Below are 14,733 nucleotides of genomic sequence, written 5' to 3'. Positions count from 1 at the left end.
TCGCATAATGAACTCTTTTACCCGAATAACTGTCAACACATTCTAGAAGCTCACTGGACTTGAATCAAACACTTAGAAAGAGATGCTGTAAGTTGACAACCTGAAAAAAATGTTTAATTGCATTTGTAGCTAAGTAAGAAGACAGTGGAGGTTTACAACATATAACAATAAAGGGCGTTATAAAAAAAAATTTGGTGGCACTGTTTCTTCAAGGTGCTGACCTGGCCATTGGGAGCATCTTAGGGTTCAGTGTCTTTGACATGTGGACTGGGGAGAACGGGAATCAAACCGGACCTAATTTAATTGTTAATGATATATTATGTTATGCTAATTAATTAGCATGACTCCTATCCCCAAATGAAGATCCAACTAAGATATTTAAGTTTAAAGATATATTTATGAAATACAATCAGCTGTTGTAAACAGAAAAATAAAGAGGGAAATAAAGGTGAATGTGACCAAAAAACAAACTTAACAATAGTTCTCTATATAGAAGCCTGCTTCTCTTCATGTGTGCTTCTTGTCCAGGTGACTTCACCCGTTGGCCTCAGCCAACTCTGACAGCCTCCGGGAGGATGCGGGGAAGTGGACCATAACTAAATAATATTCAAAACCTCCCTCTGGTTGCCCACTGTCTTCCCCCATTTCTATTTCATGAGGAGCCAGGAGTGTGACCACAGAGAAGTGTAACTCAGGCCAACAGAAACCATCCAGAACAGTAGCAGACAATTTCACACCTGATGACATACATATAGCCCTCTCAGCAGAGAATGATGGAGCGGAATGAATATGCCTTACTTTGTCTAAAACACAGCAATGACTAAGCCACATGGTCATTCCAATCTAGTCAGCCCTTCATCTGGGAAGGGGCTTAGTGAGTTGGTTAAAGGTAAATAGAGTTCAATGTTGAAATCAACAGGTAGGTACAGGAAGAGTTCTCACACTTCACTTGTGATGCATTCTGGGAAGTACAGTGTTTACCTCTGACAGGCAGCTCCACAGTGCTGTTCATGTTACACAGGTGCCCGTGGCAGCACTCCACAATCTGGTCTCTGGAAGGAGGGGTCTTACAGGTCAATGTACTCTGCTCATAAACCTTAAAGCAGCCTTTCTGATGCACCAGGGAACCAGCACTGACTATCAGAGATGAGAAACACTGGTGGCCCAGGCAGCGATTCCCTGTCGCACATGAGCTGCCCTCACACACACACTCATGCTCTTCTTTGATCAGGGGCTTCATCACCTCCTCTGCAAAAAGATTCAGGGAAAAAAGGTATGACTGGTAAATAAGTAAACCTCAAAGGAGTCCCGCATTGCAATATCAAGCATGTGGCGTGTCAAGGTGTTAATAAAAAAAAAATAAAAAATAAAAAATTCCAAATGCAAATACAGTTGTCATATCAGCTCCCTAAGCCCTTTTGTGCAGTCTTTGGTATCATAAGGTCTACAGTGAACAGCAGGCAAGAGAAATGTGTACAAGGAGTACAAAGTCACCTTTTCCTAGAGATTGCACAGTGACATTCATGTTACACAGATGGCCCTGGCAGCACTTGACAACATGGGCCGACGAGGGTGGCGAGGCACAGGTGGCTCTGCCCTCCTCGTCGTCCCTCAGGCAGCCCTTCTGTTGGACGGCCACCCCATCAATCATTTTCAGAGAGGAGAAACACTGCTGGCCTGTGCAGTGACGGTCACGCTCACACGCAACGCCCTCGCACACGCATTTCTGGTCTCTGAGGACTGGTCTGCCAGCAGACTGTTCTACATCTGATAAGAGGAAAACAAGATAAGGAGAAGCCCATTAGAGCAATACCATTAGTATCCATTAAATTAAATGGCATTCACTAAGATCAGAAAACATGCAGGTTGAAAACAGCTCTTTGTAGGACAGGCATCAAATAAGCTGCTCAATAAGTTTAAATATATCAAACAGTCAATCAATCAAATAAGATTTATTTGTATAGCGCAGTAACAACCTATTAAAAAGACAATGAACAGAAAAATAGAAAAAGACGAAATGTGGCTGAAGGGGTTATATATCAACACTTTCAGCTGTTCCAGTGACTCGCGGCATAAAAACTAAAAGCTGCTTCACTAAAAGTCTTTGTCCTGCATTTTGAAACAGCTAAAAGATTCATGCCAGTGGACAAGATGGGCCACCTTCTCAAGTAGACTGGTGCGAGTAAAAGAATATTAGTGTCAGTATGGAATACAGCAGACAACTAATGTGCCGAAAATATTTTCCCATTAGCTATTTGCTAATATAAAATTTGTTTTTGTTCCAATATATTTGCCATCCTGTTACATGCTAATGTAGGAAAAATAAGTATTAATATGTTGTTATTGATTTTAACCATATCACCCAGGCTTAAAGGAAACTCAGATGACCCTGCTGACTGCTTAACAAGTCTGCAGCAGCATTCCTTGGGCACGTTTACAGATTTGTGAAATAATTTTCAGTAGTCGGCTTGTTAATGAAGCTCTTCTGCTGCCAGCTCTGAAGTCTACGATATGACTGTGCTTCCCACGAGCACTGCTCTCTGCAAGGGGTCAGCTACCATAAATAAAGTCCCCAACTGTGGATAGTAGGATGGTGAAATGATTCTTAATTTTTCTGCATTTCAATATTTTTCAAACATTATTATGATGCAAATACCTCACCTTTCACCAATGACTGCAAGGAGATGTTCAAGTTGCACAAATCCCCGGAGCAGCACTCTATCACCAACTCAGGAGTCAGTGGACTTCCGCAGCTCAGGAACCCTTCTTCGTTACCCACAATGCAACCCTTACGAAGGACAGATGTCCCGTTCATCACGGAGAGAGAGGTGAAGCACTGTGGGCCGAAACATCGGCCCCCATTGCTGCAAGATGATCCGTCACAGAGGCATTCAGAGTTTCTTAGGCTGCTCTCACCTATACTTACAAAAAAAAAAAAAAAAAGTGGGAGGGACCAATCACAGAAGACATCAGAACTCATCCTTGACTAAACAGCAGTAGGAGGGGCAAAAAATATGTCCTCACATATATGAGGACAAGTGTGGCTTGCCAATCAAAAAGAAATAATTCTACTTTTCACCGCATTCGACCTCCACTGCAGTTGTTTAAAATAACACTGAGAGACAGGCAATGGGAGGGGAGCAGACTGAGGAGGGGTGGTGAGAGGGGAAAAAACTCATGAGTGAGACCCGAGGGGGACAGATATAAAGGCAGAGTAAAACTAAAAGGGGAAACACAGACATATTCTAGGCCTCTTTTTTTACTGCATGTAGTTAAGGTGTAGCTAAGTTAAGGTCACAGAGGTGTGACCTGCTATGACCTTATTCTTTTGCAGCTACATATTCAAATGTAGTGAGAGTGGTAAAATCAACCAGATCCTCCCTTGAGCTACAGCTCTTTTAAGTCTGATGTGTAAAAGCTTTTGGAAAAGTGTGATAAGATGCTAAGAATGGGTGAGGCTTACCTTCTAAGCTAGAACAGGGAAAGGCCAGGACAACCAAAACCAAAACAAACATGTCCCCAACTGTCATTGTAGACCTAGAAGAGAAGGAAACAGACAGATAATGACGGGATCTTCTGTCAACCTGAGTATTAGAGGGAGCAGTTTTACACAAGGAGACCTTTTCTTGTTTTTCAGGAAAAGAGTCAACACCAAGTTTGAAATGTTCAAGTTAATCGGGTCTCATGCCTTCCTGTTGTCCTGGCAACAAGGCAATGAGTGGCAAGCAATGGGGAGACTGGTGCTCTCCCATTGGCTGCCTATGTGCGTGCATTGATGTCTGTGTGTGTGTCGGAGGGACAGGCTGCTTGGCAGTGAGGGGAAAGGAGCAGACAGACATGAGAGGAGGAGGAGGAGGAGGAGGAGGAGGAGGAGGAGGAGAGGAGCACAGCAGGAAGAACGAGTGTGGGTGCCCAAATACTATCGTTTAGAGACCTAGAGAGTCTAATTCTTCAATATTTAATGTGTCTGTAGGAACACACACATGTGGAACAGTTTTGTTTGTTGGTTTGCTTGATCCAGTGACAGAATTTAACAGACCACCAGTTTAACTCGTGCTGTAAACACTAGTGGGGAAAATGCCTCCAAGCTTCCCATTTTATAAAGATGATTTGTGAGTTTTGTGGAGACATCATAGCCTGGAGCGTGCCCTATTTATTGCATACTAAGCACTGGGGGCAGTTATCTTAGCAGCATGTGTGTGTTGCCTGAGTGCCTCTGTGCCACTGATAAATACCCCACCACTCCCCCCACCTCCACCCCCTCCACGCCTTTGTGTCCGTCTCCCAGACATAAATGATTAAGCACGTAATCTTAGCATTAGCTCAACAGCGGCGTCTGTACAGGCCACTCACACACAGACCACATGCTGCTCCTTTAATCAGAGCACAAAACAGAGGCTGCCACACAGAGATAATCAGGACCTCTGCCTGCTCCCTTTGGACCAGGGAAGAGTGGAGCAACAACGGGGGCCGGGAACAGGCAGGAGGGCATGGGGAGGAAAGGGAGGTATAGCCAGGGGGCAACTGGGGGACAGTGGGTCAGAGAGGGCAGAGAATGAGGCTACGGTGGGAGACACATAAGCCAGACTGGGCTACAACAGCGAGGTAGGCTAAAGGGAGAGAAATGGGACAAGGAAGGTGCCTGGTGTCAGCACCCAAGGGGACAGAAGGAAGAGAGGCACCAAGCTGGCGGGGGGATGGCTGGCTGAGCTATGGTGAAACCAGAGGACTGGAGGAAACAAAGACAAAGAGATAAGCAGAAGAGTCTGGAGCCTCTATGTAGAGCTGAGGAAAAAAGTCTTTGTCTGACTGGTTATCTTAGTATTGACACATTTTTCATTCATGTAGAAGGACAACAAAGAACACAATATCCTGATTCACACCCCTGCTGACAGATCAATAACTCACCTCAATTAACTAAGTAGAGCATGACATGAGGTGCCACTTAACGGCCTCAGTTAGTTTAGATAAATGATTTTCTACATTCTGTTTACATTTACTGCTGAAAGACCCTCGACGGGACACTGAAATTGACTCTGCCTCAATTCATCTCTCCCACGCAGACACTGCCTTAAATAAGCTATCATAAGCGGTGTGGCACACTCTGATGACCAAGTAGCTCTGTTCTGTTTGCTCTCATGCACTATATTTCAGCGTATGTATTTCAAAACCCGAGGGCCCTTTGAGTCACCTGATCTCCAACACATGCTTACATAAGCATTTGGACACTTGCAAATGTTACTGCATGTATATTTATTTGCAGTTTATTTTGCATAAGCACAGTAAGAAGAAACTATTCCACACACAAGGTAGCTGGTAAAAATGTCATCAAGCCAGCTAACACCTTTGTTTGATGAATATATAGCAAGGACTAGTAGTGATATTAGAAAGCTCAGACAGAGTTACTGGGACAAGAGAGGCAGGGCTAGAGCATGCAGAACTAATTGCAATCTAAACAGACAACTTTATAGCCTTGTGTGAATGTGTGTGTTGCTACCTTCTTTCCCTGTGTACTGAACTCTCTGGCAGCATTCTGCAATGTGTTCTCATAGAGCTGACATCCTGACATGGGTGAGCTTTCATTTACCCCTCTGTCTCAGTCCCCATCTTTCCCTTTTGTTTTTTGTTTTTTTACCTCTTCCTGTGTCCTCTGATGTGGTGCCATAACCGCAAAACAGTGTGAATGCAATTGGAACTAATGATGTTACAGGCCTGAAAAAAACTATACTGCAAATAAAAACTGTACATGATTAAAAAGTGGCCTAAGGTTGATATAAAACAATGAGCAAGCTGTTTCTCCTTCAATCTGTGAAGGTCAAGCCATTTATATTGGTTTCACTTTGTCTTCAGTTGGAAAGGTAGAAAGTAATTTAAGTACTGTCCTTAAGTAGGTAATTGTTTGTTTAGGTTATTAAACTTTACTTGCATATGACAGTGAAAAGAGGTAAAGTCTGGGTTTACTTGTAATCTGAGCTTTTACCAAAAAAAAAAACCTGATTATCCATCCATCCATCATCTATACCGCTTATTCCTTAATAGGTTCACGGGGGCTGGAGCCAATCCCACCTAACATTGGGCGAGAGGCGGGGTCCACCCTGGACCCTGGACAGGTCGCCAGTCTCAAAACATGATTATTATCTTATAAAATCATCTTGTAAACTATCCGAGTGCAGAAATTAGCTAGCCCACCTCCTCAACGAGACTGCAACATTTAAAGGTTAACTACACAGTAAGGCATCTGTAACATGCATGAAAAGGGTCAATTAGCATCATCAGTACTTTGGTAATACTGTTTAAGTAAAAGTGTGAATGCAGACTCTTACTTTAAACAGACTAGTTTGCACAGTTTCTACTTTCCCTATGTAAAGAATCTAAATACTTTTTCCACCACAGGTATTAAGTATGAAGATCTCTGACCCTTTGAGATCCAAAAGCACTGACCTTGCAGGAATCAAAAAAGCGCACATTGAACACAACACAAGGCGGCTGGAGTGTGTACAACCTGAGGAAAACATCTGAACTTGGCCCACTGGACAGTACGCTGGAGTCGACTTAGAAAGTTATCCTACATATCAAGCCTCCCATTTTATGATGCGTGCCTTCCCATACGCTTTCCAGTGATCCTGCTCCAGAGGGACACCTTGACAAGCACTTTTTAGTTGAACAGTGATATAGCGCTGTGTGAATGATGATTAAACATGCCACTCAAATGCTATTTGTACAGCTGAACCTAAAAAGAGAAGCACGTGGACAGTTATGGTGACTTAACACCTTTGAAGAGGTGGTTCTCATTTCTGTATACAAGGCTTCAAATGTCATTTTAAACCTAATATTTTAGAACTATTCATTGCTTTTGGTGACATTTTAAAAGTGATAGTTGAAACAGCTTTAAACAAAAAGCAAAACCGTACTAGTCAAGTTGGTTGCTTTAATATTTTGGTCTGTTTTGTATTCAGGTCACGATGCAGGAGAGAATGACAAAACACTACTTTCCCTGATGAGCATGGAGTATCACTGAGGTTGAGGAAGGAGGGGGCTGGGAGCCCTGCAGGAGCTGCTGAGTCATCATGCTGGCAAAGAGGGAGATGAGAAGTGGAATCTGCGTCTGAGCTGGCAGCCTGGCACAGTTACCATGGCACAAATAGCCTGTGTGCTGAGGAAACTGCAGCAAAGGCAGAAACAGGCAGAGACGAGAGCAGGGCTGCTGCGTCCCTGTCCCCCCATCCATGACCAAGACCCAGACAGCCAAAGTGCCAGCAGGCCATCAGGGACACACAGATGGCTCACTCCAAGGTGGGTGTAATGCAGACCTGAGGGTAAAAGTCATCTTCTTCACAGCAGCCAGCGTTCACATTTACACTACAGCTCAGCAAGTCAACACATCCACCTCATCTAACAATCATATTTACACATTAATTATGGTACCTAAAGATATACTAATCACACACTGTCTCACCTCTACAACACCTTGAAGAAACCGATATAGGACAGATCTGATTTGCCCTGTCATACAGTTTCAGGTTTGTTCTGTATTTGGCATTTGGCTTAAGGCCCATACACACTCTGGTATCAGCAACCTTTCAGGTCATTGCATGTCACACTGTGTGAGATGGGTGTATTAAAATCTTGGTAGCAAATCTGTGTCAGGCTTGTTGACTGTATATATGATGGACAGACTGATGGCTGTCCGTCAGTTGACCCCTGGTGGCTGGTTGCAGTATAGGTCATAAATCCCGTCTCCTCCATCTTAGTGGACACAAGTCAGAATCAGAATCAGCTTTATTGGCCAGGTGTGTAAGACACGAGGAATTTGACTCTGGTACAGCGGCTCTATATAACAAAATAAACAATATTAACAAACTAAAAACTCTAAATACAAATCAAATACATTTTTCCTACAGGTCATTTCCATCGTTTTTGGTAGATATTATCACGCTGATGTGTGTACAAGTGGTCATTTTTCTGATCATTTTGCTTATAATAAGTTATTTGATGATATTTTTTTTTAAAAAGGCATGTATTTCAGCTGATTTGACAGCTTTGATTGGCAGTTCAATGCCGTCACTCCACTTCTGGTCACTACTGCACAGAATCTGGTTGTAAAAGAGCGAGACTGCTGCCACCATATTCACCATATTTTGGCTTCACCTCTGCATAGTGGAGGGAAGTGGTGATGACATGTCCATTAATGGTCAGGATGTACGATATCAGTTTTAAAGCATGTCAGTTTGTGTGATGAATGCCTTGTGAAATGTAGCGCTGTGATGTAAACAGAAAAAAAAAGCAGGAACATGTCATCGACTCACATCAAAAGCCTGGCTTTGGCGTTGCAGCTTGCACTATTTTCAAAAACGCTACTTAGAGTGTTGCATCAGCCAGCGTATTCTGATTCACTGCATACAGTATTCTGATTGGCTGCCAAAGCTCCACATGTGCCATTAGTGGACATGTGATCTAGAACTTTGGTTTTGGAGGGACAGCTATTCACCATGTTGTCCTCACAGATGAAAATCTTCATCTTGGACAGACCAAAAACCATACAGTATATGGGGGTCTTTACACCAAGCACCCACTAGCCAACACCATGGCAGTGAAGGCGCAAGAATAAATCAGTCACTATGCTGAAAATCTAGTGAGCAGCTAGCCTGACTGATGAAGAATCCAACCATAAGATCCAACTGGGCTATGATGTACAACATGAGATGACAAAACATTGCTCCGTAGCACCACAACTCTACACCTTAAAATTTAAGAACACTGTGGTGAATGCTGATAAAATGGAGGTAGGAAATAGCCAGCAAAATAAAGTGTAAAAAGCATTATTTTGTTGGCAGCACTACTGAAATGCTTTGAGCTCAGTGAATTGCTGTGACCTTGTCTGGTGAAGAGTGAAATGCAGGTTGACCCTTTCTTAATATCCTGTGTCATATAATGGGGATGTGTGTGAAAGATGAATGGCTCTAATGAATGGAAAGAGAAGCTCATTAACCTTTGAAAACACACTTCGCTGACCAAGGGCCTCATCAAATGAGACATGAAAGGTGGCCCCCTGGAATAGCTTGTGGCATCTGGGGCACCCCATCAGGTCAAGCCAGGCTCCAGCTCCCAGACCCCTACAGTATCTCAGCAGCTGCCTCCTTTCACTTTGTGAAGAATGTAATCAAATGCAAATGCCCTCCTGCTTATGTTCACTTCTCACTCACACATTCATTGTAGTATGGAATGGCCTAGCTGGTTTTTGGTCCTTGGATAGAGTGTAAGCCAAGATGTGCGTGCAAACACACACACACACACACACACATTTTTTTAATGCCATCTTTGCGAAGACACTCATTAACATAATGCGCTCCCTGGCCCTTAACGCCTAACCTTAACCATGACAAACAAACGCCTAACAGTGCATTCACACATACAGATTCAAAAGGCTGGGCCAGCAGCAGCTGCCATTCATTATGAATGAGGCCTGGCTTTCCAGTCCTGTGCCCCCCTGCAGAGCTTAACCATGGATGTGTTCAATCAATCAACCATGTCTTTATATAGTGCTACTGATATAATGAAATAGCTCAAAGTGCATCATATGAAACATGACAATCAACAAAATGAAGAAAGACAATAAATGCATAGATCAAATGGAAATATTAATACAAAAACATAAATTAAAAGACAAGTCGAAATGCTATGTTTTTTACCACCTTCTTAAAAGACGTTACTCAGATCGGCCGTTTCATTTCTGCTGGTACAGTATTCCACAGTTTGGGAGCATAAGTAGAAAATGCTGCATTTCCACTATTTTTATAGACGCAATGTTGAGAAAGCAGTTGTGAATTTGAAGAACTCAGAGCTCTTGTTGGAGTGTAGGTTTCACAGTTCAGATATATAGGCTGGACCTAAGTGATTCAAGGCTTTGTAGACTAATAAAATAGGACCTTAAAATCAATTCTACAAGCTCCGGGTAGACAGTGTAATGAGAACAAAGGTCTGTTTGCTTTTTTTTTTTTTAGAGTTAGGAGGCCAACAGCAGAGTTCTGAATTAATTGTAGTCTATTAATTATATTTAAGTATTGTTATTATTTATATTTGATTTCATAATTGATTGATTTATTTAATTACAGTATTTTTACATATTATAGGAGCTGGATCCCAGAGTCAGAGATGGTGTCCAGTGACCTGAATGAAATTTGCTCACCTGGCACATCAACCAAAAAAAAAAAAAAGCTTTCTAGCTTCCGGGTTTGTTTTTGGATTGTGCTGCACATGCACATGCACATGCACATGCACATGCACATGCGAAGTAGTGTTTTCCCCGCTGCCCCCACCTATGTGTTCATGCTCAGTCCATAGACTTGACATTGGGATGATGTCATAAAAATAAAACCTTGTTTTCTAGGCCCTGGGAAGGTTATACAAATAGAAAACCTCCATGGATTAAATGTTCTTGATACAAAGAGTGATAAATGACCTGGGGGTGATCTTCTTATGTTGCTAAACAGATCCTAGTTCACTGTATCCAGTTCTCCCCTGAGCTGCAGCAAAGGGATACACTCTAGTAGTCAGCACTGGAACTGGCTTTTTACTCACGTAAATGCATAATCAATACCACAGCGCCCCTTGGCTATCATAATATGGCCCTGGGAGATATGTCGGAATACATGGAAAACATTTGTTTCTGTAAAGCTGAGCCACTCTCACTGCTGCGCTGTAGGTGAACTGCTGACGATCACTGCGGCACTACTCTTACACACAGGTATCTTAGTCTGGCTATGTATTTATTTGCATTTACCCCCCGTTCAGCTGCTGTTAGCTCGACTGGTTTTTACACAGCAGTTTTCTCTCACAGCGCCTTTGCTACGGCTTGGTGCTGTGTATTTTGTCCCTAATTTTTTTACAGCGTGTCACATTCTGTGTGGAAACCTTCAGGGTCAGTGTAGAGAGTAGGAAAAGTTACAGCGACAAAGAACTATTCTCATGTACGTATGGGCATGTCAATATTATTTTATAGACCGGTTTGAAAAATCCCAAACCTCTCCTTTAGCAAGTGTTATACGCAGTAGTCACCATAGCAATTAGACGTTCATTTTCACAAAGCCATCAAAACATTTGAACCAGCCAATTCAAACAGGCCCTCGGCTATATTTGCCAACAGAGGAATGCACAAACACTCTCCCTCCAAACGACCATCTCACAAAGTTCACTACCCCTGGAGCAATACTGTTCTCAAAAGGACACCTTGATTTGTATCACAGTACAACCATGAAACACATCTTCGTCTTTGTTAAACAAGTAAATTAGGCAAGCAGAACAAAGAACTTTGTGTACTGATACTCAAAGCTCCGGGAATATTTTAGTCTTGAGTGATTCTGCTCCCAGTCTGGCAGAGACCTGAGCTCCAAGAGTCAGAGGGTTTACACAACAACCCTCACTGAGACCCACAAACCCTTCACCACCAGGATGATAATCCTTCAGCAAACAGCCTGCAACAAAGCAACGAATGCGTATACATGACTATGCTATGTAGTGCGACTGACTCGGGTCATTACATCCTGCTGCCAATGAAACCTTTATGGCCGTGAGTTTCCTGGCCTTCCAGAGAGGAAAGACTTCTAAGGAAAAAGACTAATAAACACTTTCTCACGAACATTAATGACTACACCAGAAATGAGAAATTAAGGTGTAAATGGTTTGTATGCAGTGATACAACATTCAGTGGATTTTAATTTCAGTGATATGATAATAGTGCCTTTTATCTGTTGAGGCAAATTCTGACTGAAATGAAATGTCTGATCAAGTGGTGCACGGTTCTATTTTCCATGTGGTTTTGTTATACCTGAAGTGATTAGTCAAATTGTTGTTTAACCTCATCAACAGAATAAGAGCCTACAACAGATTTAATAATCATTTTTAGTCTATCCCTCTGAGAAAATAATTCTGAGGTTAATCAACAAGGTTAGCTGCAGCGCTTGGTTATGCATGAATACATTAGCTATTTATAACATATCCTTAGATATATTATTTATCATTATTATCGTTGTAATACTGATTTCAGCCCTACTTGGATGTCAAAAGCAATGAATGACTAAAATATTATAAATTGCCAATTTTGCTTTTCTTGGAATTGACTGGACTAATTCAAGCAAGCCCCATCAGTGTGAGGCTGAAGTACTAGCATCATAACTGAACTACTTCAGTTTACCACCCCATGACCCAAACATAGACTATACTTGATTTGTAGACAAAGTGCCCACACAAAATAAAAGCCCATGCCTGGGACTGGGAATCAGATCAGAGAGAGGCATCAACCTGAAACAAGGCCAATACTCCCCCCCCACCCCACCCCACCAGCTGAGCGATAAGACAAGAGCACTGAACTGAGTGAAGTGCTCATAAAATGTGTATTGCAGACTGTCTCCAGTGCAGTCTGGGGTTAGTGCGGAGAGGGGAGAGGAGCCACAAGCACTGCAGATCTGTATGTGTGTGTGCGCATCTGTGCAGACAGTAGTGTCTCGTCTCTGTTCTCTCTGTCTCCACTGGTCTTCCTCATTTGAACACAGAATAGGAGAAATCAATGAGAGTGTGCAGAGCTACCAAAAGAAGAAGAAGAGAGCGAGCTCCTTAACGGCAAACAGTGAAACAAGTCTAAAATCTGGCAGATATTCAGGCAATCTTTTATCGCATTCTCTAACTTCCCCGTGTCCTGCTGAGACTGCAGTGCCCCCAAGTCCCAGACAACTCTTCTCATCCTGATATGTTTGGGCCACATAAAGATGATGATTATTAAAAGGCTCAAGGATTTTTCTACTAAAAATAACACTGCAGACAGAGGGCCCTTCTGAAAAAGCTTGACACAAGCACAGAGCAGAAGCAAATTCAACCCACATGCTATGTTCCTCTGCAGCCTGCTGCCTAATCTGATGCCAGGTCTGATGCTAGTCAAACTTTTTAGTACGTCAACACACACACACACACACACGCGAGAACATGTGCGCACAGACAGACAGACATATGGCAAAAGGCTGAGGAAAAATATCTGAAAGTTGGTACTCAAATGCTAGACTTCAAGCCAAATCCTGTCCCCTTTCCTTCAGCTGCAGGCTCCTACTCGCATACGCACACATTCATACTGTGTAACATCTAACACACAGGCAGACATGCAGTCTCTCCTCTTTTGCCTTTCTTCCCTAACTTGAGAGCCACCTACACAGAGGAGCCTCAGACTCATGCTCAGACATGAAGCAGTCTATCTTGGTCTCATAACCACAGTTCTCTTGTTAATGACAGACTGTGTAACCCGATTCCATACACACACACTCACACGTGCGCATACACACACACACACACACACTCATCATCCAAACCCCAAACATTCTCTCAGGATTTTCTGGAGTGAGCGCTTCTCTCTCTCCCTCCACTTGCACATTGTTCCAACCCAAACTGCCAGCTGCTTCTGATGGCCAAATTACTAAAAATTATTTCCAAACAGGGGCCGTCCAACCCCCCCCCCCCACATCAAAATAAAATCTTACAAAGCAAAACTGAATTGTAGAATAAAGCTGTATAACAATAAAATAACCTTCATGCACTACTCAGATCCTTAAGGTCTCTTGGACACATCTTATAAAAGGAAAACTTGCTGTCTGTTGTCCGGGTATTTTTAAACAGCCCTGTTGCTGGGAATGCATCATTAGTCTCAGAAACAAGGATAACCCCTAACTAGTTGAGGAACACGTTACCACAAACAGACTGTTTGAAATAATTACATTGCACCAAAGCCAAATAATATCATTGTTGTAAGGGACATGGCCATAATCAGGCCGGTGCCTGTTAACTCAGCTGAACAGAACCGGATCCCCCTGGAGTTGATCCATATCTCAGCCTAGACTTGACTTGATGTCCCTCTATCTCACCACTATCAGCTAGGCTCCACGACACACACCACCGAGAAGGCCAGGCGCCCACATAGAGGCCTGCCCTCCATGACTAGTCGGTCAGGGGGTTAAATTCTCCAGATCATCAACCACCAGTAGGAACACGGACACACATCTGGTGTTCTTCCATTACTAGGGCTCAGCTTGCTCATGCTTTGTGCATACCCTCATGCATATGCAGACATGCATGAAGGGCACACTTGCATTCCTCATCATACATCAATGTGAGAGTCTGAATTCTGTCTGCTTATGCTGATGTTTTCCAAGCATTGTGATACATGCACAGTTTGGCCTTTTGTTGAGCAGTTGCACAGATGCAAACTGTTGGCCTGCACGCGGACGTCCACACAGACCTTCGCGGACCTGGGAAGATACTAAAAATTACATCACTAGATATATTTTGGACGGGAAAGCACTACGCATTTTGTATTCCTCATTGATTTTACCATACTTGGAGTATGGCATTGAAAACTGGGGAAATACATACAAAAGCTCACTTCAACTATTGTATATATTACAAAAAGAGCGATAAGAATTGTGCATAAGATGGGGTATAGGGATCACACCAATGGAGCTTTCATACAGTCTAAATTGTTAATTTTTTTTTATTTAGTGGGATATAAGACTGGTGTGTTTATGTATAAAGCCAGGAACAATTTATTACCTGCTGGAATTCAAAAACTATTTAATGAAAGGGAAGGGGGATACAATTTAAGGGGTCAGTTAAATTTAAAAATTCATGCTATACGTACAACCAAAAAAAGATTTTGTATTTCCATAAGTGGGGTAAAACTATGGAATAATTTAAGTG

At 42.6% G+C, this 14,733-nt stretch overlaps 1 protein-coding gene across 1 annotated transcript in view; it reads right to left on the bottom strand.

The window, feature by feature from the left end:
* The window catches only part of LOC109957102 (activin receptor type-1), a 26,513-nt gene that overhangs the window by 9,869 nt on the left and 1,911 nt on the right, over positions 1 to 14,733 (bottom strand). Inside the window, exons 2-5 of the mRNA XM_020594715.1 lie at positions 3,464 to 3,537; positions 2,662 to 2,916; positions 1,495 to 1,767; positions 982 to 1,248 (exon numbers count right to left, since the gene is read on the bottom strand). Of these exons, the coding sequence (XP_020450371.1) occupies positions 982 to 1,248; positions 1,495 to 1,767; positions 2,662 to 2,916; positions 3,464 to 3,530 (862 nt within the window). The 5' untranslated portion in view covers positions 3,531 to 3,537. The remainder of the gene's footprint in view (positions 1 to 981; positions 1,249 to 1,494; positions 1,768 to 2,661; positions 2,917 to 3,463; positions 3,538 to 14,733) is intronic.

The sequence above is a fragment of the Monopterus albus genome, unplaced genomic scaffold (assembly GCF_001952655.1).
Source record: "Monopterus albus unplaced genomic scaffold, M_albus_1.0 scaffold24.1, whole genome shotgun sequence".
Taxonomy (NCBI): Eukaryota; Metazoa; Chordata; class Actinopteri; order Synbranchiformes; family Synbranchidae; genus Monopterus; species Monopterus albus.
This window is presented reverse-complemented; position numbering and strand designations above follow the sequence as displayed.